Genomic DNA, 25,585 nt, shown 5'->3' on the forward strand with positions numbered 1-25,585 from the left:
TTTTGCCATATTGTGTACAAGAAACACTGCCAAAACTTGTTCAAGTCAAAACAGAGAGTTCTGTCTAAAGACTGCAAGCTCTTTTCCGTTTCAGAAATCCTCAGATGTTGCTCTACACAACCACTAAAGTGTAGGATAACAGAGAGACATTTAGTCAAAAGCTGGCTATTTCATGCCTATAGTTCATACTAAACAAATGCAGGCTTGTACATCTTTCCCCGTCTCCACTTTTACATGCGTTTGTATTTCATTACCTTTCATCTTTCTTTATCATGTACATCTTATAATATGGTTCACAGAGACACACACAGGCTGTTTGCAATACTTACAGAGGAATCATTGCCACCAAAGATGTCTCTCACGTCCCTCACAGTGTGCTTGTTCTTTTTCCTCATTGTCTGCGTGTATGTGGTGTATCTTTTCTGCACCGCAGCGGCCTGCGTGCGTGTCAGAGTGGACAGCAGTGCTTGTCCGGCCTCCTCACCCGTCCCAGAGATCAGCGTCGATAACCCGACCTCCTGCAACCACTCCGCTTCCAGCTCTCCCTCTGCAAGAGAGCAACACACCTCTTAATACTTCTTGATTATTGCAATTTTTAGCACCATATTTTCATGTCAGTTGCAGAACATGTCAGTGAGCAAGTAGCAAGTTTCCATTGGTGCATCAGGCGCAGGGGCCCTCGACAACCCGATTATTGCTGCTTTCACAGTCCAGTCCGTGGTTAAAGGGCCCATTTCCTGCACTAGGGTCCATGACGTTTCTGTCATTCGTACCATCATCTTGAAAGGCATGTGACACATTGTTCCCTCATGCATGCATTCTATGTTCTCTTTAAGATCCTAGTAGGCAGTCTCAGTTGGGTCACCAAGGACTACTATTCCGCCACTTTTTTAAGAAAACTTCTGCATAAATGACTCCCTTTTAGAGACCTGAAAATGACTCTTATTTTGATTACTTGCAAAAAAAATTCTTTCATGTGGGTCTCCTGAAAATATGGCATAGATTCAGCTTTTATGTACCGGAGTTGGACTTCCTCTTACATGAAGGTCAAACTTCATCCACATGCCCACTACAAACCATGTCCAGTTTTAAGTCACCCTCCTTGCCAATTTGTGTTTGTAAAGCATAGTTTAGATGCTCCTTAATTTTACCCCTGTAAAAATATACTGCTGATCTGCTTTTACAAACAAGCTGGGAGGGATGGAAAGCAACCTAGAGAGCATGGTGGTGATGAAATGAACATGTTTTTGTTATTCTGTTCGTGCAATTGTGTTATTTAAGTTAGCATTTGCGGCACAATTTTATGTTTAGCTGCCATTTTAAATCATGTAATTATCTGCTTATTGTCTTCTCAAGAAGCAGCCTGTGGAAAGTTTCATTCCTCCACAGTTAGGCCTTGCTCTGATAATACACTGTTCTTATTAGCGCATACCTTACCCACTAGACAGAGGTCTGCTCCCACTAGTCTAGCGATGATTATAGGCCTTGCCAGAGAGATAGTGTGTGCCCGGTCTCAGGATCAAAACTTATCCTTCTGTACCTCCTTTGTGTAGCTGTCTGCATCTGGAAATTTCCTGTCTGGGTGTGTCTTCATTGGTTCTGAATCATACATAATATATCACCATGTTTTCTAATGTCAGTCTTCTCTGCAGCACCCCTAAGCGACTGGGCAGACGGGGCTCGCTTGAGTGTATTTGAATAAACATATACCTGGTTTGTATTCTCTACTGTCTGACCGACTCTTCATTTGTATGGAAGGCTGAGAGGTAGTCGCGGGTGACCCTAATCGGATCACTTCCTTCAGTTGGTGCCAGAACAGGGACCTCATTGGTCGAGTGGCCCATCCCCTCCTGAGGACGGGCGGGGAGGGCCGCAGTCGGGTTGTACGGACGGATCAGGGATCCCTGCATGAGAGAGTTCCGGAAGTCACAGCACCCCCACTGTCCCGCCAGATGGTGCCTCGACCACCGGTCATCCTGACTGGGGTCCTGAACAGCGAAACCTTTGGATCTGACCATTTGGTCCGAAGAGTCGGCAGTGGAGAATACATTTGTTTGACCTGTGTGCACCAGGGAGGTTTGTTTTGGTTCTTTGTGGATAAGGTACCATTTTAGTTTGTATTTGGCACGGTCTGATGACTGATTTTGGTATGAGGTGTTCGTGAACACTTTGCAAGGCAACATAACGAATTTGGCTTACTTTTGAAAATACCTGGATCTAGTAGGTTTCTGGTTTCTTGTTGTCGTTGTTGCTCTGCAGATGCTCGATTGGAAGAAAGTCAGTAAGGCACTCGGAATTTTGACATGTATGTGAAGCATGGCCTTGGCTCTATTATGTTTAGTGCGCGATGGCAGAAAAATACGGGGGACAATGCCGAGTTGCAGTGGCCGTTGACGGGCACTTTTGATGAACAAAAAATAGTTTTTTTATAGGTAAAGTTGTTTGCAAAAAGAATTAGGCAGTCTATGTTTGATTCTCTTCGAACGTGGCAAAAGGAGGCTAAACAGAGGCGAATGAAAGCAGAGAAAGATGAGAATGCAAACAATGACTCAGAAAGCTGTAGCACATGATAGAGAAAACCAAGAGATAGGGATTGAACATGAAGATAGTAAACTTCGATTGAATATTGATAAATCTTAAGTAGCCTGAGAAAAAAATGATCATTTTTTGGAAGAATTGCTAGATACTAGACCCCCACCCACATGTGCCCCACAGAGGATATATCCAGCTCTTCCCTCACAGGCTCAGGTACCCGGTTGTTCTGTCTCTGCTGTTTCTGTGACTGTTGATCGGACTGCTTTGGCAATGGCTCCTCCTGTCCTTTCTTTGTCCTCGCCATCTGTGGCAAATATGACTGTTGGTACTCCTGCAACACCTATTGCTTTGATGTCTCTTTTCTCAGCTCTTGCACCTGCAACAAAACAGGCAGCAACGTTGGTGCCTACTACCTCTGTTATCACTCCCACTGTGTTCTTCCATACCCGACATTACAGAGTAGTGGGGCACGAGTACGTGGATTTGAGGATAGAGACTGGACGAAGTTCAAGGAGCGAATGGGTCTGTCTGTGCGATCGGCGCTACAGAGAAAAAGGTAGTGGCTAATCAGGCTGTGCAGTGGGCACGGAACCTCATTTATGGTGTGGAAGATGTGTGGAGTGTGATGAAAAATTATGAGCCTTTTGTACAACAGCATGCCCTTAAGCGTATATCGGCTACCTTGATCAGTCTTTGGGAGCAGTGCTTCCATGATGCAGCACTGCAGATTTTATATGATATTAAGGATTATGTATATGTTACTGATATAGCACCTGGTCAAGTTTTTGATAATGTTGCGACGTTGGTTGCTTATAGGGGTAGACTGCTGGAGAATAGCCCCATCACAGTATCTCAGTTTCCGATGCGGGAGGTTCACCCTATATATCACCCGAGATACCAGAGTTAAGGGATCAGCACAATGACCAGGTGAGGCAGCCCGTTTCCAAGAACAATGGGTTTATACTCCGTGGAAAAGGAGTGAATTCTTGTCTCTTAAGACTCAGTTACCTGATACAAGGAAAAATCCAACAGCTTTTATAAATTATTGACTAAAGCAGCCTATTCAACAGTAATGACGCTTGCAGATACTGAAATGTTTTTGGGTTTGCTGGTTCCAGTTGATATTTGGAGACACATGTACACACAAGATCATGTTATGGATTTGGGTTGTACCTGGGATCAAATTAAAGTATGGGATCAGGAGAGGAAGCCTGGTGAGAAGACTAAAGCAGAGATACTTGCTTTGCCAGGACGGATTATCACATATATGCATTCCCTTATTCCACGAGAAAGGTTGATTGGGACAAGTTATCGGCTTGTCGTCAGAAGAAAGATGAGAGCGTATATGATTTTTTCACTCAGTTCGAAGATGTGTTTCTAGAATGTAGTGGGCAGGATTTGTCTATTGAGGGAGGTGTCCGATTGTTTGTTAATAGATTTGTTTCAAATTTGCTTCCCAAGATTGCGACCCCATTGCAGGCTTCCGAGAGCACCTGGTCCACATCTTCCCCTTCTGTTATTTTGAATATGGCCCGGTATTAAGAGCACAGGAAAAATGAAGATAAGGAGAGGACGGAGAAGAAACACAAAGATATGAAGACAAAAGTGTTGCTGCAGCAGGCTTCTAGAGGGAACAGTAAAAGACGTGGTGGTTTGGCCCGGCAGCTTAAATGTACTAGCAGGAATACTAGGCCTGTAGGGCCGAATCAGTGCTTGTATTGTAAAGAGGAGGGACACTGGCATAGTGAGATTCCTGTGTTGTTGCAGAAGGTGGCGGTCTGAGAGGACAAGGTTCTTGTGGACGGGGTCGTGGAGCCGGTGGCCAGGAAAGGGCTCAGAATGCTGTGGCCTTACTGGGTCTTTCTAATCAAAATTACTTCGATTATCCTCGGGGAGGACAGTATTATCATGATGATTATGACCCAGATGAGGTGACAGGAATGTCTTACAGCTAGGACAGACAGGGACAGAGTGAGGGACCAGTTCCGATACCTGTAGATAAACACGGGCCATATGTTAGTGCGGATGTGCATGGTTCGGCTAAGGAGTTTTTAGTGGATAAAGGTGCAACAAATAGTTCTATTTCTCGTTCCTTGGTCCCTGGGGCGGCTCTGTCTGGCCATAATAATGTTTTGGTAGGTTTTTCTGGTGTACCCGTTGCAAGCCCCATTTCAAAACCTCTTGCATTGAACTTAGGTCCTTTCACTGTTAATTCACCATTTCTGTTGACATCTAATTGTGGTGAGAATTTGATGGGTCTGGATTTATTGAAAAAGCTGCATGCCATAATTTATTGTTCTCCAGAAGGTGTCTATATGACAATAGGTCCGGATGTGGTGTGCGCTAAGCAGTGTCTGTCCAAAGATGCGCCCCTTCCTGTTGAGTTTAAAGACGTACCACCCACTCTGTGGGCAACAGGCAACATAGACGTGGGATTGTTGCGGGTATCGCCTGTTTCATTACGTATTAAGGATGGTGCCATTTTAACTTGTGTCCCTCAATAAAAAATACTGCAGGCAGGAGAGCTGGCCTTGTTGCAGATCGTACAGGACTTGATTGAGAAAGGTGTGGTTGAAGACGACTGCTGATATTTGCAATAGCCCTAGTCTTCCGATTCTCAAAAGAGCACCCCCCAGGTTCCTTTGATGACCATGGAGATGTGTAACATTTTGTAATCGATTTGCGTGAAGTTAATAAAATAGTGAATCCACAGTTTCTGATGGTCCCTGACATTACGACTCTTTTGACAATGATTCCCTCTTCTGCTAAATTATTTTCCGTCATTGACTTGAAAACGCGTTCTTCAGTATTCCCATTCATCCTGATAGCAGGTATAAATTCGGGTTCACCCTAGCTGGTAGAAGCTTTAGATTCTGTCATGCTCCTCAAGGGTATACAGAAAGTCCAAGTATCTATAGTCAGACATTGAAAGTTTAGTTGGATTCTTTGTCACTCCCCACAGGTAATGTATTGCTACAGGACATTCATGACTTGCTCCTGGACTTCTGACACAGAACAAGGTTGTAGGGATAGTACAGTTAAATTTTTGTTGCACCTGGCACACCACGGACATAAAGTGTCCCTTTTACAAATTTCAGTATTCTCGACAGGAGGTCACCTTTTTAGGTCACCTACTGTCGAAGGACAGTAGGAAGCTAACTCCGCACCGTATTAGTGTTATTGTTAAAATGCCCATTCCTCAAACTCAAAAAGATGTGTGCACTTTTATTGGCATTACTTCCTACTGTCACCAGTTGATTCCAGATTATTCCCTACTAACCAAACCCCGGCTTGCTTTGACTACTAAAGACGTGCATGAACCCCTGCCTTGGACGTCTGAATGTCAGCAGTCTTTTGAACAATTAAAAAGTGCGGTTTGTACGGCTCCAGTGCTTGGCACGCCTAACTATAGCAAGACATTTGTACTATATGTCCATGAGACGGCTGGTTGTGCGCTTTCTGTTGTAACACAAAAATTTGGAGATAAGCAACGGAAGTGTGCTTATTTCTCTGCTGTTCTTGACCCTGACGCACAAGCCCTCCTGAGCTGTCTAGGAGCGGTCGCTGCTGTGGCCGTCTCAATAAGACAATCGGCTGGACTCGTGCTTGATACTGATCTCACAGTCATGGTACCCCATGCTGTGGATACACTTTTGAATAAGACAAAGACACAGCACCTCACCAGTGCATGTTTGACAGGTTATGAGTTAACACTATTCGCCAAGCATATTACAATCAAACAACGTGCCACTCTGAAACCAGCCAGGTTACTACCCCTCCCTTCTGGAAATGAGAAACATGATTGTATCTTCTGGACGGAAGAAGAGACAAAAGGATGGGTAGATTTGACTGATGATCCCTTCTCTGACCCACAAGGGGTACTATATGTCGATGGCTTTTGTTTCAAATTGCCAGATAGCACTACAACTGCTGCTTATGCCATCACCAAATTGCATACAGTTGTAGAGACATCACGAGTCCCTTATCAGTGCACCCAAGCAGCTGAGTTAGCTGCCCTTATTTGAGCTTGTGAATTGAGCAAAAGGCTGTTTGTCAATATTTATATTGATAGCCAATATGCCTTCAGGGTCGCCCACAATTTTGGGCGACTCTGGGCAGAGAGAGGGTTCCTTACTTCCCATGGCACAAATATTCAGCACGGTGACCGTATATTGAGGCTTTTGTCCGCTTTGACACGCCCTAAGAAATTGGCAATAATAAAGTGTAGCGCCCATAGGAAAGTTACTGACGATGTAGGTAAAGGAAATGCTTTTGTATATCAGACAGCTAAGGAAACAGCCCGGACTAGGATGAAAATAATGTTCGTAGCAGGTCCCGCTAGGTGGGTGTCCGAGGTCACCATGTTTGAAGATACACTTGAGAATGTAAAGTCAAGTCAAGTCAAGTCAAAAAGATTTGTATAGCGCGCTACATACCCATAGGGTCTCAAGGCGCTTGAGGAGGGGTGGGGAATTACTTGTCGAATATCCAGGTTTTAAGTTGCTTTCTGAATGCTAGGTGGTTCTGAGTGAGGCGAAGGTGAGTAGGAAGGGAGTTCCAAGTTTTAGCTGCCAGGTAGGAGAAGGATCTGCCTCCCATGGTGGTTTTGTTGATGCGAGGTACAGTGGCAAGAGCTTGATTGGAGGATCGTAGCTGACGGGGGGGGGGGTGTAGAAGGACAGTCGTGTGTTGAGGCATTCAGGTCCAAGTTCGTAAAGTGCTTTGTGTGCATGGGTTAGGAGGCGGAAAGTAATCCTCTTATTTACGGGGAGCCAGTGGAGGGTTTTCAGATGACCAGAGATGTGTTCTTTACGCGGGATGTCTAGTATGAGCCTGGCTGAGGCGTTCTGGATGCGTTGGAGTTTTTTCTGGAGTTTTGCGGTGGTACCGGCGTAGAGGGTGTTTCCGTAGTCCAGGCGGCTAGTGACCAGTGCGTGGGTGACCGTTTTACGAGTTTCGGTGGGGATCCAGCGAAATGTTTTTTTGAGCATGCGAAGAATGTTGAAACAAGATGATGAGACGGCATTGACTTGTCTGTTCATCGAGAGTGAGGAGTCCAGGATGATGCCCAGGTTCCGTGCGTGGTCTGTCGGGATGGGAGCTTTTCCAACGGCCTCTGGCCACCAAGAGTCATCCCAGGCAGAGGGAGATGTGCCTAAGATGAGGACTTCTGTTTTGTCGGAGTTCAGTTTCAGACGGCTGTGCTTCATCCACTCGGCTACTTCTTTCATTCCTTCGTGTAAGTTGGTTTTGGCGGTGTTAGGGTCTTTGGTGAGTGAGAGGATCAGTTGGGTGTCGTCAGCGTAGGAGATGATGTTGAGGTTGTGTTGGCGAGCGATGGTCGCAAGGGGGCTCATGTATACGTTGAAGAGGGTGGGGCTGAGTGAGGATCCCTGTGGTACGCCGCAGATGACTTCAGTGGCCTCTGATTTGAATGGTGGAAGGCGGACTCTCTGGGTTCTTCCGGTGAGGAACGAGGTGATCCATTCCAGTGCTTTTCCTTGGATTCCGACGTTTCTGAGGCGTTGTAGGAGGGTGCTATGACAGACTGTGTCGAAGGCTGCGGAGAGGTCGAGGAGGATGAGGGCGACTGTGTCTCCGTTGTCCAGTAGAGATCGAATGTCGTCAGTTGCAGCGATGAGCGCGGTCTCAGTGCTGTGTTTGGCTCGAAAGCCGGATTGTGAGGAGTCGAGGGATTTGTTGGTTTCGAGGAAGGCGGCGAGTTGATTGTTGACAGCTTTCTCGATGACTTTGGCAGGGAATGGAAGAAGTGAGATAGGGCGGTAGTTTTTGAGTTTGGTGGGGTCAGCTGTGGGTTTCTTCATGAGGGCGCTGAGTTCGGCATGTTTCCAGCTTTCCGGGAAGGTTGCGGAGTTGAAGGAGCAGTTGATGACGTCTCGGAGGTGCGGTGCTATAATGGAGTCTGCTTTGTTAAAGATGTGGTGAGGGCATGGGTCTGTGGGGGATCCTGAGTGGATAGAGTTCATCAGACGGATGGTGTCCTCAGTGGAGATTGTCTTCCAGTCGTTGAGGATGTTCCGGGGGGGTGGGGGTCCTGCAGGGGGTTGGGTGGGTTGGTCTTCGGGTCGGTTGTCGAAGCTGTTGTGAATGTTTGCAATTTTGTTGTGGAAGAATGAGGCTAGGGAGTCGCAGAGGGCTTGAGAGGGGGTGATGTCGTTGGAGTTGGCCGAGGGGTTGGTGAATTCCTTGACGATGTTGAATAATTCCTTGCTGTTTTGGGCGTTGTTATCTAGTCGGTCCTTGAAGCGGCTTTTTTGGCGGTCCGGATCAGTTGGTGGTGTGTGCGGGTGGCGTTTTTGAAGGCGTCCTTGGTGCTGGTGGTTGGGTCTTTTTTCCAGGCCTTCTCAAGGGAGCGGCAGAGTTTCTTGGATTTCTTAAGATCATCGTTGAACCAGGAGGTCTTCTTGCTGCCTAGTTTGATTTGTCGTTTTTTCAGTGGTGCTAAGATGTCAGCGCTGTTGGATAACCATTGGGTGAGGTTGGTGGCTGCTTGGTCTGGGTTTGAGGAGTGGGCTGGGGGGTTTAGAAGAAGCGATGAGGAGATCTGGTCGATGGTGATTTTGTTCCAGTTTCTTTGCAGAGTGGGTAGGGGGTGGTTGTTGGAAGTGGGCTTGTTGTAGGTGAAGTGACCGCAGCTGTGGTCAGTCCAAAGGAGAGCTGTGGTGTGGCTGAAGGAGACATGTTTGCTGGAGGTGAAGATAGGGTCGAGTGTGTGACCTGCGATGTGGGTGGAGGTGGTGACAAGTTGTTTACGTCCGAGGTTGGCGAGGTTGTCCAAAAGGGTGGTGGTGTTGCGGTCGTTGTTCTTTTCAAGGTGAAAGTTGAGGTCACCTAAAAGGATGTAATCCTCGGAGGGGAGCGCGTGTGGAGTGATGAAGTCCGTGATGTCTTCACTAAACTGTGTGCGGGGTCCTGGTGGCCTGTAAAGGAGGGTGTCTCTGAGTGTGGTTTTGGGGTCGATGTGGATCTGGAAGTGAAGGTGTTCAGAGTTGGCGAGATTGGCGTCTGAGCTGGTTGAGATGCGGATGGATTTCTTATGGACGATAGCGATGCCTCCTCCTGTGTTGCCGGTACGGTCCTTGCGAATGATCTTATAGCCTTCCGGGATGGCAATGGTGATGTCTGGGGCTGATGTGGCGTTCATCCATGTTTCTGTTAGGAAGGCGACGTCCGGAGAGATGGTGTCTAGTAGATTCCAGAGGTCAATGGCGTGCCTGTGGACCGATCGGGTGTTGAGCAGGATGCATTGTAGGTGGTTGGGGTCGGATATCTGTTGTGTGATCGTAGATGATGAGTTGTTCTTGGTGCCGTCGAATTTGCAGGAGTTGCAAGAGAAGGGTCCGTGGGTGTGTCCAGGAGCGGCTTGGACGCAGTTGGGGGAACGGCCGGGGTTAAGGGCTAGGAGGGTGGTGGCATCGTAATTAAAGCGGGGAGGGAGGGTAATACGAGGACCAGGGGGTCTGGCGCTGGGCGCGGTCCAGGCGCGGACGGGCGTAGACGGGCTTACCTTTGGCGCACCTTCGGCGCGGCCGAAGCGCGTGGACGCTGCGCGTTGGGACATTGGCCATAAATGGATAGTGGGAGGGGCAGCAGCTGGGAGGCGGTGACGGGAGGAGGGGCGGACCAGGGGAAACAAACAACAAAATGGAGGGTCAAAGGCTAATAGAGACAGGGGCAGCAAATTCGTAACAGCGCTGAGTGTGCAGGCTAATTGTAGGTAAACACACCAGCCTCAGTGTAGCAAAAAGAATTCAGCCGGCCTCAGTAAGGTCGCGCTAATAATTAATTAATTAAATTAAATTAAATCGTGCGGCGCTGCGCGAGCAAAGCGCTTCTAGGCTGCGAGGGTCAGTAAAACACAGCTGAGAATGCTTATGGAGATAACGATACCGCCAGGAGACAGAGCGAGGCAGCAGCAGATCAGCAGGAGCGTGGGGGAGCGGCCGATCTGGATGAGGGTCCAGGCGGTAAAGGAAATACAGAGTGAGGCCACAGTGGAGGAATTAGCAGTGTGGAAGAAAGTACAGCACAATTGAACAATGAGGGATGTGGGATTGACAAGCCAGGGAAACAAAGATGGATGATGCCAAATGCATATGTTTTCCTGTAGTCACAATGGCCCATGGCCCAGCCCATATCAGTGCTAAGGGTATTTGTAAGTTGTTAGACCCTGTATGGCAGAATGACAACATTTCCAAAACTGCTGCACATTTTGTGGAGTATTGCATGGTCTGCATAATGCACAATCCTGGAAAAGGTACCCCTACACCACCTGGTAATGTTGCACCACCTACTTTCCCCTTTGAAGTCCTTCAGTTAGATTATATTGAATTGGGCAGGGTCAATAATTTGAGGTACGTGTTGGTAGTTGTTTGTGCATTCAGTAAAGGGGTTGAACGGCACCCCTAAGCGAATGGGCAGATGGGGCTCTGCTCGAGTGCATCCAAATAAACATATACTTGGTTTGTATTCTCTACTGTCTGACCGGCTCATCATTTGTATGGAAGGCTGAGAGGTGGTCGCGAGTGACCTGGGTGGCCCTAATCGGGTTACTTCCTTCAGTGGGAGGTTAGCAGAGGAAGCAGAAGAGGGAGAGAGCCAGATAACATGTGAACTCTCATGGAGTCCTGAATGAAAAAGAAAAAAGTAGTTCCCTAACTGTGAGCAGTTGAAAGAAACAAGTCAGCCAACCAAAAGGATGTTAAAAGGGATGTACTCCAGCAGAAAGACAAGCACAAGAAAAGGACAGTAGGTGATAGAATAATAAGAAAGCACATGAGAGTGATAAGAAGGCCAACCTATTGTAACCCATGTGCAGGCTATAAGACCAATGTAAGTTTTCGAAAAGCCCACAGGAGGGATTCTAATTCAGGGGAAAGATGAGGAGAGTCAAAGATACATTGACTTCTCAGGGTATTTGATACAAATTACTATACAGCGTTACATGCCAGGGAATTGTAAGAGGTGCAGTTAATATAAGAATATTTATTTTTCAAATGATGCCAAATCACACATAGCTTGAGACGGGCTATCTAAGATGAATATTGCTAACTGGAATGAAAAAGATCTGCTTCAGAAGACACCTAGGCAGTCTTTGAAGACCTAATTAATTACAAAAAAACACCTTTTAAAAAAAATGGTCCTGCGTACATTCGGTAATGCAAAGTCACCAGATACCTCCATTTCGGAAGCTTGTCTCTGATGGCTGTGTCAGAAATCCACATTAAAGAGCTTGAGACACAGGAGGGAACTAGCCGGAGCAGACAGAGAGTGCTAAAGTTGTAAAGTAGTCCATCAAACTGATTCATGTAAGCACTTGAGTGGTGGGGGAAATAACCATCCAAACAGCCAATGGCTTTAAGTGAGAGATGAATTATTCGCTGGGTTGAACAAAGAGATGATTGACAAAATCTCAAACATGTTGCTGAAAGAGGCTGGTCGAAGAAAGCCAGTGGTTGAAATGTGCGCACCCAAAGTCCATCTGTGTATATCGTTAACAACAAGACAGTTTGACAGATGTGCTGTCAAAACCCCTATTTAAAAGGAGCTGGAAAAAGTCTCCTGTAAATCGCTGCCATTTCGCAAAACTATGTCCCACTAGTATACTCTTTGTCAAAGCATCACTTTTAGGCTTTCAAAACTGGGTGGAAGCTAATATTATACTAATCTTACAAGCAGGCATTTGTCAAAACCAATCGACCATGACAATTTGATTTTCCTTTACTAATTTAACTTAAAAACCGTTAATGAAACACAATCCCTTCTAACAGTGTGAACATACTGATACAGGCAGGGCGTTTAACACTGATATTTATGAACATGTACAAATGAAGGGATTCTGTGGGACAGTCTTATATGAAAAAACGTGAGCATCAGTGCGTAGAGGAAAAAGGAGGGCTTTACCAATCCTCCACTCCTTTGAGAGTGAAGTACAACCGTCTTTTGGCAGCTCTGTTATGTAACCTCATCATTTTGATTCTTCGTAGTATGTTGCACAAGGATAACGGTATTCCTGCTAAGGAAGTCAATATTCAAATTTCTGCACTTTTTTACAGAACTGATAGGTTCATCTTTAGCCCCGTCATAATATGGATACAACACCTACTGGCAAGGGTGGAAGAATGGTGTGATTCAAATTTCCTGTCTGTAAACTGATCTAAAAGCAAGAATTTGCGATTAGGTAGAGGCAATCAAACATTTTCCAGGAGTTAGTAAACAGATACGCAAACAGAAATAGTTAATGGATAGAACTACCCCTACTACTGTAATAAATGTAAGTAAACACAAATTCCTGGGGATTTGGTCATGGCAACTGCTGGAAATAGGCTACATTGCCAAGGAAGTTCCATACCTAATTTTTGACACTGCTGTTTTGGCCCAAAGAAACGCGAAGTGATTGGATGGAGTCTATGGGCCTCTTTTGAAAGAAGCAGTGGGCATGATTAAGTCCATACCTATTAAGCCATTTAGCGCCAGTTGACACTGTATTCTGTAAAAGCTTGACTAATACAGGCAAAGTTGTGCATCTGTGTGAGATCACAATGCCCAGCTCTAACAGTTTGCCTGCTCTGATGGGGAGTGGCTTGTAAAATATCCCTGGGGAATTGTTGGTCATAGGTGGCCTGAACTCTTTGCACTGAGACATCTCTGAGATAATGCAGCTATTACAAAATGCCTCTTCTTTGCCGGAATGGCACATCTAGACTATTAGCAGCAATTAAAAAGAAAGACCGTATAGAGATCAAGGAGGCTAGACGAAATTATAAGGTAGCGCAAGAGAGGGCAAGGATTGCATGAGATGAGGAATGTTGGGCAGATCTGCTTATGGCAGCTAAAAATAAGGACCTGGTGGGTTTTTGGAGATTGGTTGCAAAGGGCAATCGCTCAGGAGGAGTTGTTAGAGACGTTTTCTTAGATGAAATGACCTGGGTTGAACATTTTTCCCAACTATATAGTGCTCCTGACAAGACAATGATTTCAGACATGGTTACCTTACAGCTAGTTGATAGGTCTCAAAAATTAGAGTTCGATTTGGAAGAGTCAGTGTCCGCAATCAATGCAGCTAAAAATGGAAGAGCGCCGGTCTTGATAAGGTCCCGGGTGACCTGTACAAACATGAAATTGATGTATGGGCACCTTATGTTAATCACTTATTCAACACCATAGCGGAAATTGTATTAATTTTTAAGAAGGGCGATAGGAGTATTCCAGGGAACTACCGTCCAATTAGTTTAATGGACATTTTACAAAAACTTTATGCAAGGCATATTTTAGCTCGAATGTATACATGGATTGACGAAAACTTCATTTTAACAATATTTCAGGCAGGCTTTAGAGCAAAAATAATCACTGTAGATCAGGTATTCAGATTCTGCTGTCTTTGTTGGAAATATGTTAGTTTAAGAAAGGGGCATTTGTATGTGGCGTTCGTGGATCTTAAGGCCGTTTTTGACCTTATACCGCGAGGGCTACTATGGAAGTCGTTGCATTCTATAGGACTTCCTGATGGTCTCCTGCAACAGATTATAAGGTTGCATGATAACAATTTTGCCAGAGTGTGATGGGGCCCAAATGGTGAGTTAACAAAAACTATACCTATTAGGAGGGGTGTGCGCCAAGGATGTGTCCTGGCCCCCACCCTGTTCTCACTATTTGTTAAAGACATTCAATCTTACCTCGAGGTTTGTAACAATGATGCACCTAAATTGAATGGGCAAAAGGTTCCTGCCCTTCTTTTTGCAGATGATACCAACTTGATATCACAAACCCCTAGAGGACTGCAATCCCTCCTGAACAATTTCAAGCAGCAATATTGCAATATGAAGGGCCTTGAAATTAATTCAAATAAGACCAAATAAATGGCCATAAATCCCCACAAAACCTTTAGGGGTAATTTAATGCTAAATAATGAGAAAATAGAAGTTGTGCAGAATTTTACATATCTGGGTGTATCATTGGATTCCAAATTGAAGTGGAAAACACAAATAGAAAAAAAGTAAAATGGTACTAAAGCAGAATATTCTGCCTATTGTGAAAAAACATGGAGCAAGTATTAGTAAAGCTGTATCGCCAGCACTAGAGGTTTTTAAGTTTAAGGCCCAGTCTGCGGCACTATACAGGGCAGAAATATGTGTGTAAGAATGCTTTTGAAATAAGCGTAAATACGTTTTTCAGGGCTTTATTGAGATTGCCAACGAACACACCACTGATACCTGTATTGTTAGATTTAAACATGAGGCGTGCCGATCACTATGCCATTCTGCGTCCACTATCATTCTGGGTATGGCTTTAGTGCACAGCCGAGCTCGACGATTTTAAAAGTGTGTCTTCAGGAAGTAATGAGAATAGATCACAATACTACAAATGTTTGGCTAAAGCATGTACGCACATGGTTGATGAAAATTGGCCTGATTCGGTTCAGGGAAGAACCATTAACATTGACTAAAGATTCGAAAAAACAGCTAAAAACTGTATTTTGGGCATATATTAACAGTATTGCCAACGATCAAACTGGTGGAACATTGATAAATAGCTTCCTTGTATTCAAAGACATTCCTTACTTTGAACAGTTTCTGGACGAGGTTCAATCACCCTTGGCCAAAACTTTATTTATGAAATTAAGATATGGTAATTTGAAAACAAATCAGACTGTTGTAAGGTGGACAAGTTCATGTAAGGAAAAGATATGTGATGTATGCACTTTATGTTTGAGTAACACAAAGGAAGATGTTGCACATATCCTGTTTTTCTGTGCTTTTTATGAGGTAGCTAGGAAAAAGTGGATTATGCCAGTTTGTCGAGTCTTGGGTGTACGCTCTTATAAGGATGCGGAAAGGATAATTAAGACTGATACTCTGCAAGTGATAGTGTTTGGTGTTAGCAGGTTTTTATTGGCAATAAGTTTTTTACGCAAAAAAATGGGCTTGTCTCTTTAATGAAATATGTGTTGCAAGGATTTTAACTAACCTAAGAGTACTGGAACCGCTTACAAATTGTTGCTGCTATTGTTTTATGAAGTTCTGATATCAAATGTATTCTATAACAGGAAATGACTTAAAACTACTTTTATTTGCAGGATTTTACTGTTTTAATCATATGCCTTTTTAGATTATTTATAACCTTTTAACATTACAAATTCGAAACCCTTCTGTGCTATCCGTATATATGAAATAATTTTTGGAGAATTGATTGTATGTATGTTTTTATGCATCTTTTATGGCTCAATTGGGCCGAAATAAATATTACAACAACAAGTAAACACAAATTCCTGGGGATTTGGTCATGGCAACTGCTGGAAATAGGCTACATTGCCAAGGAAGGTCCATACCTAATTTTTGACCCTGCTATTTTTGCCCAAAGAAAAGCGAAGTGATTGGATGGAGTCTACGGGCCTCTTTTGAAAGAAGCAGTGGGCATGATTAAGTCCATACCTATTAAGCCATTTAGCGCCAGCTGACACTGTATTCTGTAAAAGCTTGACTAATACAGGCAAAGTTGTGCGTCTGTGTGAGATCACAATGCCCAGCTCTAACAGTTTGCCTGCTCTGATGGGGAGTGGCTTGTAAAATATCCCTGGGGAATTGCTGGTCATAGGTGGCCTGAACTCTTTGCAATGAGACATCTCTGAGATAATGCAGCTATTACAAAATGCCTCTTCAGAGAAATTCTTAGGAAAAACGTAAAACCTGGTCTATAAATGATGATAAACGCTACTTGCAAAAAATGTCCTCAACTCCAAACAGAAAGGTTATTCTGTATGAATCAATCACCATTTTCAGGTCTGCCAGGTAGATGGTATGGCTGTCCCCTTGAGCTTGGTTGGTGCTTTTTGTGCTATTGTGCAATAAGGAATTAGATAGTGTAAACCTTGCCATTGGTGTTGTTTTGAGCTTACATATTGGGGAAGTAACTTCATGTATTTTATCTCTAATCGGAAAATTAGATTTGAGAACTAAAACTAACCATTGCATTCTCCGTGCCAGCAAAATTAAGATTTGTTTTTTATAATATTTGTGAAATTTCACATATTGCCCGTTTGAAAATGACAGCTATTTGGTATTTGACAATTTAATTTGAAAGACTTTTAACATTTGTTGGGAATTGTTTGTACACACGCTGTAAGTTTGATTAAAAGCAGAAGACAATATCTCATGAATGGATAGATTCGACAAATAATCACAAGTGATAATTACTTGTTATCATATAGCACTTGCTAATGCAGAGATGCCATTTATAGTGCTGTAAACAAGTATTATTCTTATTCTTATTAATAGCCAAACAGCAGTACTTATTCTGCCCTGAGGGGATTCCAACTGCATGTTACTCACAAAGAACTGCAACAGGTAATTCACAAACCCATCTTGCATACTAAAGCAAGTTTTAAGTTTGAAATTTCGCATTTTTATAAAGCAATGGTAGAGAGGGTGTGAACAGATTACCACGGGTATCACAGGATGATTATCATGAGATCTAGGGCAGATGTATGACCTTTTTTTGCTATCACAAACGTGAAATCGACCCTTTGCGACCGCTAAAAAGGGTTGTGGTATGTACAAACCCTATTTTGCGAATCCGTAACTTATTACGAGTCGCAAAATAGGGTTTGCGAGTCGCTATTAGGAAGGGGCGTGCCAAGGGGGTCCCTTCCTAAGAGCGAGTCGCACTCGTATGTACGATTGTTTTGTGACCGCAAAGGCGATCGTAAAACATTCGCAGTTATCACCTGCTTCAGGTAGGTGGTAAGCCAGTCGCAAACGGAAAGGGGTCACCACCTTTCCCCTTTGTGAATGTATGCAAAAATAGGAGTGGAGCCGTCATAAGAACGGGAGCACCACGCCCACCCCATAGCCCCTTCCGCGCCGCACCGAAATCGCGGCGAAGGGAAGGGGTTAAACATCCCATTTTGCTTTAGGGAAAATGGACTGCATTTGGAAAAGGAAAACGTTGCTTTATTTAAAAAGCAAACACAGATATGGTGGTTTGCTGTCCCCAGCAGGCCACCATTCCTGTGATATGTGAGATTCCTAGGGAATCTCAAATTGTGTCCTACCTCATTAATATTAATGAGGTAGGTCTTTAGCGAACCCATTAGGAATCACAAACAGTGTCTGAGACACTGTTGTACATTCCATTTTGCGGGTCACAAATTGTGAGTTCAAAATGTCACAATTTGAAACTGGCAAAATTAAATGGTCATACATCTGGCCCTTACAGCGTTGCTCTTTAAACTTTCATATGCTCAGCATCTCGACCCTTTAATGTAAAAATATTTGGTTGGGTATTCTGCAGTGATGTATCAGGAAATACCATCTAACAATTAATACATTAAGTGCTAAACATATTGGACAAGCTTTAACATTGTTCAGAAATGTATACAACAACGGACATTAGGAGGTGCTTTTTGATTTTTCAAATATAGCATCTGAGGCTTAATTGGGGGGCATCTTAAAAAATAAATCTGCAAATGACCTTCTCTACATACAACCAACCGTCTGTGCAGCTTTTCCCTCACTGCTTCGGTCCCTCATACTCCAAAAGAAGAAGTGGGTATTCAACCAAGAGGCTGAAGACCAGAGTTTCAATATATAGCATTCCCCGATCTGGTACTTTGTTCCCTTTAAACGGAGACCATGTGGAACAACCTGTTTCAGTTCGTAATGTTCATGGGTGTAATGATCGGAATGGCTCATCCAATGACCCCTGTGTAATGTATACACAATTAGTCTTGTTGTCTCCAGACAGACACTGAAACCCCTGGCCTTCTCCAGTAGTCACTCCTTTCTTTTTCTTTAGAACCCCTCCCCTATATTTATATAAATATATATATAGAAGTAGATATACATAGATATAGTTATATAAAGATATATGTACACTAACGTCACATCCTTGTAATACCAAGAACACAGGCTGCAACCACCCAGGACGGGCTTAAGTGAGGTTATTAATAATGCAAGGACTGATGGAAGAGACGTATCAAGGATTACCCCTTTTAATTTTAACTTTACCCCTAAGCTCCTTTGTTGTCTTCATCTTATTCATGACAATAAGTAGATGTACGCAATAAATACATCTGGTTGTGGCATGAATATTCAATAATAAATATGAACCACAATAACGATAGTACCAATATGATGGGTGAAATAACAACAATAAAGTTCACACCAAAGAAAGCTCTTCCAACATTAACCTCTGAATTATTTGAAATGTACAACTTACTGCACTCAATAAACATTGAAGAAGATGCCAAAGTACCTGCACAACAAACATCCAGCAAAGGGACTCCAGACGTAGAAGCCGAAGATGTTGCCAACCTTCTGGTGAACCTACTTTGAACCATATGAGGAAAGACCACTTCTCAGTATCATAAGCCTCTGTAATTTGGGAACAAGCCCAGGAAGGAACAGTCATTTACCTAGGACGATTAGGTATCTGAAGTCTATTACGTAAGCTAGACAACTATGACTCTAGACCTGGCTTTTCGACTGATCTGGGGCTGCCCCCCCGCCTTGAGACCCTCACCGGAGAGTAGTGCTCTTTATAAGCCTCTGATTGATTGATTGAGAGCATCCAAACACCCAGAGGGGACACAAAAAGCTTTAATGGCTGCCCACTGAACTTTACGGGTTGCCAATACCAAATCTACCTAAAAACCATCTAGAATTAAGTCGAGAATCCGCAAGAGAGGGTAAAATAAATCCCCCTTATCAGTGAAATGATACCCAAAGATTAGAGCAAGCATTTTTATTGATTATATGGGTTGCTGCCCCGCAGCATACTTTGAAAATCCCCAACAGAGTAAAACCTAGCCTTTCACCTTCCAAACAGCCGATCTTATTACGGACAGTATATGATGCAAGTAGAGCCCTAGCAATCCCATATCAGGAAGGATTTAGATAAGTGATCTTTGCAGGAGTCGAGTGCGCAGTTTGTCAGGAGGCAAAAAGCCTCATATTGTTATCAACAATGCAAGAACCATAAAGGGCGTGAAGGTAATGCACAGGCCTGATGGCTTACCGTCAGCAGGCTTCACCTCCATCACCATGTTCCCTTCCTGCCTTTCCTCGTTGCTCTCCTTGATGCTCTCCACTTCACACCAGAAGTCCTCCATTGACGTGCTGTCCACAGAGACCTGAGACAATGACCGGTTGAACACTGGTGAATGCAGCGACTCATTTGAAAGCATCCTGTTAATTTTTCGACTCTGAGACTTCCTAAACGAAATAAAATATATATATGGCGTTAGTGAACTGACAACACATGCCAGACTTGCTTGCATGGTTTGTAAGGTGCAGTATGTTATGACCTTTCTAAAAACAAAGGTCATCCTATTTTTATGGAATTTATTAACAGTAAAGTGCTACTCATGAAACCTACATCAAATCAAATACACATAATAAATGTACAAATCTACAAATTGTAAAGTGCTTCTGCCACATAGTCAACCATCATTTTACAAGTAAAATTGTGGAATAAGACCCGTTTATCCAATACGTACTACAATAATTTGAATAGCAGAATTTCGTTTTAATAAATCCTCTTTTATAAGATGCTATCAAACTTCAGCTCTTAGAAGCAATTTTGCATCTTACTTCATACAAGTTTTACACCTTTTTCCAGGAATACAATCAGCCTATTTTTCAAATCACCTTCAGTATGAGTTGGCATGAAGTACATTTTTGTCTTTGATGAATGATCAATGCTGTTCACCACATGAGAAATGAATGCAGGATCTTTCTGCAAAGCTCCGACTTTCAAAAGGGGGTGTCATTTTTGCCAACGATAACACTGTGGGGCCCATCTGGTCCAACTTTCTTTTCATGCATATTTTTCATTGAAATCTTTCAGTTTTTAATTTATCAAACAGCATGACAGTAAATCATGCGTGATTTATGGAGTTATGGTATGCATTTTTGTGGAAACCAATGCCGTTTGAAGGCTCAAGAATTTGGAGCCAGGTGAACTAAAGGATATTGAGGTAGTGAAGTATCCACTTCGCAAAATCGAACCCTTTGCAACTGCAAATAGCCTTTTGGTAAGCCCAAGTTAGATTTGTTAACACAACACCAAATCACAATTTGGGTTTGTGACTATATACCGAATCGCCATTTGAAAGGGATGTGTGCATGGGGTTCCTTCCAAATAGTGATTGCAATGAGATGTATTCATATGTAGGGACCGATATCCATTACAGGTGCCCTCCACCTTCTACCACTCACACACATAAGGAATTGGCTGAATGAAAATGTCCAGAGATCACTTAGAATTGAAACATGGTAGGCAAAGTTTGTATGTTGGGTTTTGCTTGTTGCTCCATTTAGTCATTATTCTAGAGGTGAATATAGTCACAAAAATATGTCTTAGAGTCTATGCGTCCTTCAAGAAATTCTGCTCCAATTACTTCTGCCTCCAAGGATGGCCTTTGTGCTATATGCATTAATCTCCAGAAACAAATGGCATATATTGGTATTATCATGTCCCAAAAATAGCAAAACTAGGGGGCCTGCATCTTTCTTGGCTTGAGGAACACAATCCCATTTCTCCCTCAGCAACCACTCTTTACTGATTTCCAGCCGAAGGGCAAACTTGAAAGCACTCTGCCTTGGGCACAAGCTCTAGCTGGACAGGCACCCGCCTGCTTATCCAACTGGTTGAATCCACACTGGCTCAACAGAAGTCTATGGTTCTACAGCTAAAACGGAATCTCTGTGCATACTGTGAGATATAACTTTTTTAGGGGAGCTCAAGACATCTAACCATGCAAAACCTAGTGATGATATTTCCAAGTGAAAGGGGAGAAATGGTGAAAAGCATTAACTGACTCAATCAAGTGTAAATAAACAAATTTAGAAATACACTGATAGGGAAAAGCTGACCACAACATCAGGACTACAAAATATGCTAGGCTAGTTGAAGCAATGTTACAAACATTTCAAAACGTTTAGCTATTTAGGATGCTTTATGGTAGTATTTTGTAGGATGATAGATGTCTCCAGCATGTCTTAAATGGTCCTGGTTGTGATTTTGACAGAATTGACATAAGCACTTGTGCTGCAACTGTTGCGGTATGATTGAGGCGGTTCACGGCAAAGCTACCAGTCAAAAACTGTATGACATCCATGGCAACATCTTGTGGTGGTACAGTGTACCTATGGTGTCCATGAAAGAATATTATTGGGGAAGAGTGAGGGCTGTATCTGGGACTTGCACCCTCGACAAATCACGACCATGGACACTATGCAAAATGTGCATGAATGCGATCACCTAGACAGTGAAGTGTAACCAGGCAGGTTGTCCTCCAAGATGGATCATGGTCGGTATGGCAAAGTAAACAAACGGGTGAAGGTGCAACTATTAAAAGTGCCTTCTTCGACAAGAACACCACACGAAGGAAAGGTTAGGGGCAGAAGAAAAGGCATAGCCAATTTAGCTAGCTGACTTTCATGAAAGGTGTGGGATGATATTGGGCCTAAGTTCACTAGGGTGGTATCCAACGCACATGACACTTTCTTCTGCTGGTGTTTGGCACATATCTCTGGGGGTCAGGGAAAATCCGCAGAAATTCATAACGCAATAATTGTTATTTGCCATGACGAAATTATTTCTAATTGCTGTCACAGCGCTATGACTAATGAACACAAGCTGAAGCCAATTGTTTTTTGTAAAGGCTTTATGAGAATTGAAAAAGCCCAGAGAGTTGGAGTCTTTAATTAAATTAAAGCAACTTATCTGGCACATATGCCCTCTTTTCAAAGATGGAAGGCAGTAGGAAGATTACACCTTTTCAGTCAGATGAGAATTTGAGAGAATGTCCACTGTCCAAAGGGACAGATGTTATGTTATGTTATGTTATTTATTACTTATTAAGCGCGCGTACGCCCAAGAGCTTCTTGGCGCTGAGGAGAGAATCAAAACATAACAAAGCATAAAAGAAAATCGCTATTTCAAATAGGCCTGTGTAAAAAGGAAAGTTTTAAGTGCCTTTCTAAAGGCGAGAAGATCCCTGCTATGTCGCAGAGTCAAAGGAAGGGAGTTCCACAAGGAAGTGGCTAAAAAATGAAAACTGCTACCTCCCTGTCGTTTCTTTTTAAAACGGGGGACCGCAAGTAGGTCTTTGTGAGCTGATCTCAAACTTCGTGAGGGACTATATCTCCCTATCAGTTGTCTGATAAACATTGGGCCCTTGCCCTCCAAGGCCTTGAAAACAATGCAGCCTACCTTGAATGTGGCTCTCTGTGCCACGGGCAACCAGTGCAAGTTCTCAAGTCCAGATCGAATTGATTCCCATTTAGGTACCTTGCAGATTAGTCTGGCAGCTTGATTCTGCAGGTATTGCAATCTTCTGAGTTGACCAATGGGTGCGCCCAGATAGAGGCCATTTGAGAAATCAATATGAGAGAGAACTAAAGCACTGACTACCTGAATTAAAGCCAAGTCAGTGAGGAGGTGTGCTATCTTCCTAATCTTCCTCAGTTGGAAAAAGCCAGAGGAAACCATCGTTCCAATATGAGATTTCAGGGTAAGGTCCTCGTTGAGAGTCACTCCCAGGCTTTTTACTGTTTGGGATTTTTTTGGAGGGGAACCCATGTCAGGCGGCCAGAAGCGTGGGCTCCAACTGATCTCGCTCTTCCCAGGCAGGATCAGTTCGGTTTTCCCCGGGTTTAATTTGAGATGATTTAGAGACATCCACCTTTGAATAAGAGACATGGTTGCCTGAAAATCCTCGGCCGCATTTAATGAGTTTAATACAAAAACCAACTGCAGGTCGTCTGCATAGTTATATACAGTAACCTTGTGCTCTCTTAGGGAGAACAGAAGAGGCCGCATATATAAATTAAATAATAAAGGGGATAGGGAAGATCCTTGAGGAACCCCACACAGGGAACTGTTTTTTGGGGCTGTGAAAGATCCCAGCCGAACAGACTGGGTACGTTCTGATATAAAGGACTTGAGCCAGGCCAAGGCCGAGTCTCTGAGACCGGCCTGTTCGACACGGTTGATCAGAATGGTATAGTCAACCGTGTCGAATGCGGCAGACAGATCCAGAAGCACCAAGGACTGGTGCAAGTCCCTGTCAGCATTAGACCTTAGAGTATTCTGAACGGCCAGTATGACTGCCTCGGTGGAATGGCCAGGCCGAAAGCCTGCCTGGTTAGGTTGTAAGTAACCGGAGTCTTCCACAAAGTTTGAAAGGCTGTTGGTGGCATGAGCCTCCAATATCTTAGATAAGTAGGGCAGAAGTGATATTGGCCGATAGTTAGAAAGGTCTAAAGAGTCAATACCTGATTTTTTTTTTAAGGGAGTCAGTAAGGCCTGTTTGAAACTGTTAGGGACTATCCCCGACATAAGGGAACTGTTAAGCAGAGGGATCATGCTATCTGGGATTGCCCGACCGATTTCTCTCATTATTTGGGGGGGGGCAGACATCCTCAGGAGATCCTGATTTAACTCTAATGAGTAAGTCTAAAAAAGTTTTGTCATCAATTAAGGAAAAGGAATGCAATGTTGAAGGATTAAAAAAGATATCATCCATAGGGGCACAAACTGGAAGTTTGGATAAGTTGTCCTTAATCAATAATATCTTATCACTAAAAAAGTCATTAAGCGAGTTGCAGAGTATTTGTGAGGGGACTACCGGAGGAGAGGTTCTATCATCATTACACAGCTCAGATGCATAATCCAAATTCTTTTCTCTGTTTTACGAACACTTAGAGATTGCACCTCGATATGAATTTGGCATGGTTGTTGCTGGAAATAACTAATACAAAAGCGCAAACTCAAAATTTCAGAAAAAACTATACTGCTCAATTTACAAAATCAATTGTAAATCGACAGTCAAAGAATTACATGTACACTCCAGTGTAGATTTACCACTTTTTGAAATTCACAAATATTTCCAAGAACCCGCATAGACAAGCTGAGTGAGGCATGAATTGCTTTGAGAATTTCAGGAATGGGCAAGTAAAGCAAATTCAGTTGTAAATGTATGTTTATGACTGAATTTACCTTGGGGCCTTTTCATAGAGCAAATTTGGAGTTTCTACTGTAGTACTCCTGTAGTACCCCATTACGTACTCTTTTATGCCTTTGTGAATTATTCCCAAACCTCTAAAATGGGAAACAAAGAGTAATATTCAAGGACCATTCATACATGCCAGTTCAAATAGAAAATACTGTGCCAGCTATGCGCTTTAACCGATAGGAATTTTGGTATTTTGGGCCCACATACAAAGTCTTGTAGGAAGGAGTACGTACAAGAGTACTACTTCCCATACTTGCACTTGCTTTTGTGAATCAGTCCCTTTATGTATAGAAACAATCCATACTACAAAACCACATAGTTCAGGTGGAAGGGACAGTAGGTCTGAACAGTTTAATGGATTGGCAACTAGGGGAGACGGCTAGGTAGGGGAGTGGAAGTACAAACTAGGCTACTGGCACTGACGCTCAGGCACATACATTTGTTAAACTGAAAGAGAACTTACCGTGTAAAGCAATGACCTTCAGTAGGTGGACATCTGTGAGGCTGCATTTTGTAGATAAATACATGGAGCTATCCTGTCACAAAATGGTGTCTGTGTTTCAGTGGGTTGAGGACGAGCGGTTAACCCTAACCCAAACAATGTTTTTTTTTCCACATCGTTCTCTGCGTGAAATTTCTTTCATGGCTGGCAAGCTTCTTTGAGTTTGTGCCCAGAAAAACACACGGTTTTGATTGAGGTTTGCTTAGTAACTACATCGCCAGATGGTATTAATCGAGAAAATATTTGCAAACATATTTGTACGTTTCTGTAAGCTTTCTGTATGAAGCAATCGGTAATATTTATGTTGCATGCATTGTGTATGGCTTTCAAATGAAACGAAATGCAACTGAAATTTACATACAATGCAACTGAAACTTACATACATTATCCAGAAAAACACAGGAAAGAACACTCAACGTTGACGGTTAATAAAGCTTCTTTTTAGAGCTTCATTATTGTTTAGCATTGAAAAGTAAAACTGAAGTTCTTCCTCGGGACGCTGTTGGAGG

General features: G+C 43.3%; 1 protein-coding gene across 4 annotated transcripts in view; it reads right to left on the reverse strand.

The window, feature by feature from the left end:
- ARHGAP28 (Rho GTPase activating protein 28) overlaps nucleotides 1-25,585 on the reverse strand; it is a 1,241,333-nt gene that overhangs the window by 258,340 nt on the left and 957,408 nt on the right. For all 4 annotated transcript variants that reach the window (XM_078687539.1, XM_078687538.1, XM_078687537.1 and 1 more), the window contains 2 exons: nucleotides 19,570-19,766; nucleotides 330-547 (listed from right to left, as the gene is read on the reverse strand). In XM_078687539.1, coding sequence (XP_078543665.1) covers nucleotides 330-547; nucleotides 19,570-19,766 — 415 coding nt within the window. The remainder of the gene's footprint in view (nucleotides 1-329; nucleotides 548-19,569; nucleotides 19,767-25,585) is intronic.

The sequence above is a fragment of the Lissotriton helveticus genome, chromosome 4_1, assembly GCF_964261635.1.
Source record: "Lissotriton helveticus chromosome 4_1, aLisHel1.1, whole genome shotgun sequence".
Taxonomy (NCBI): domain Eukaryota; kingdom Metazoa; phylum Chordata; class Amphibia; order Caudata; family Salamandridae; genus Lissotriton; species Lissotriton helveticus.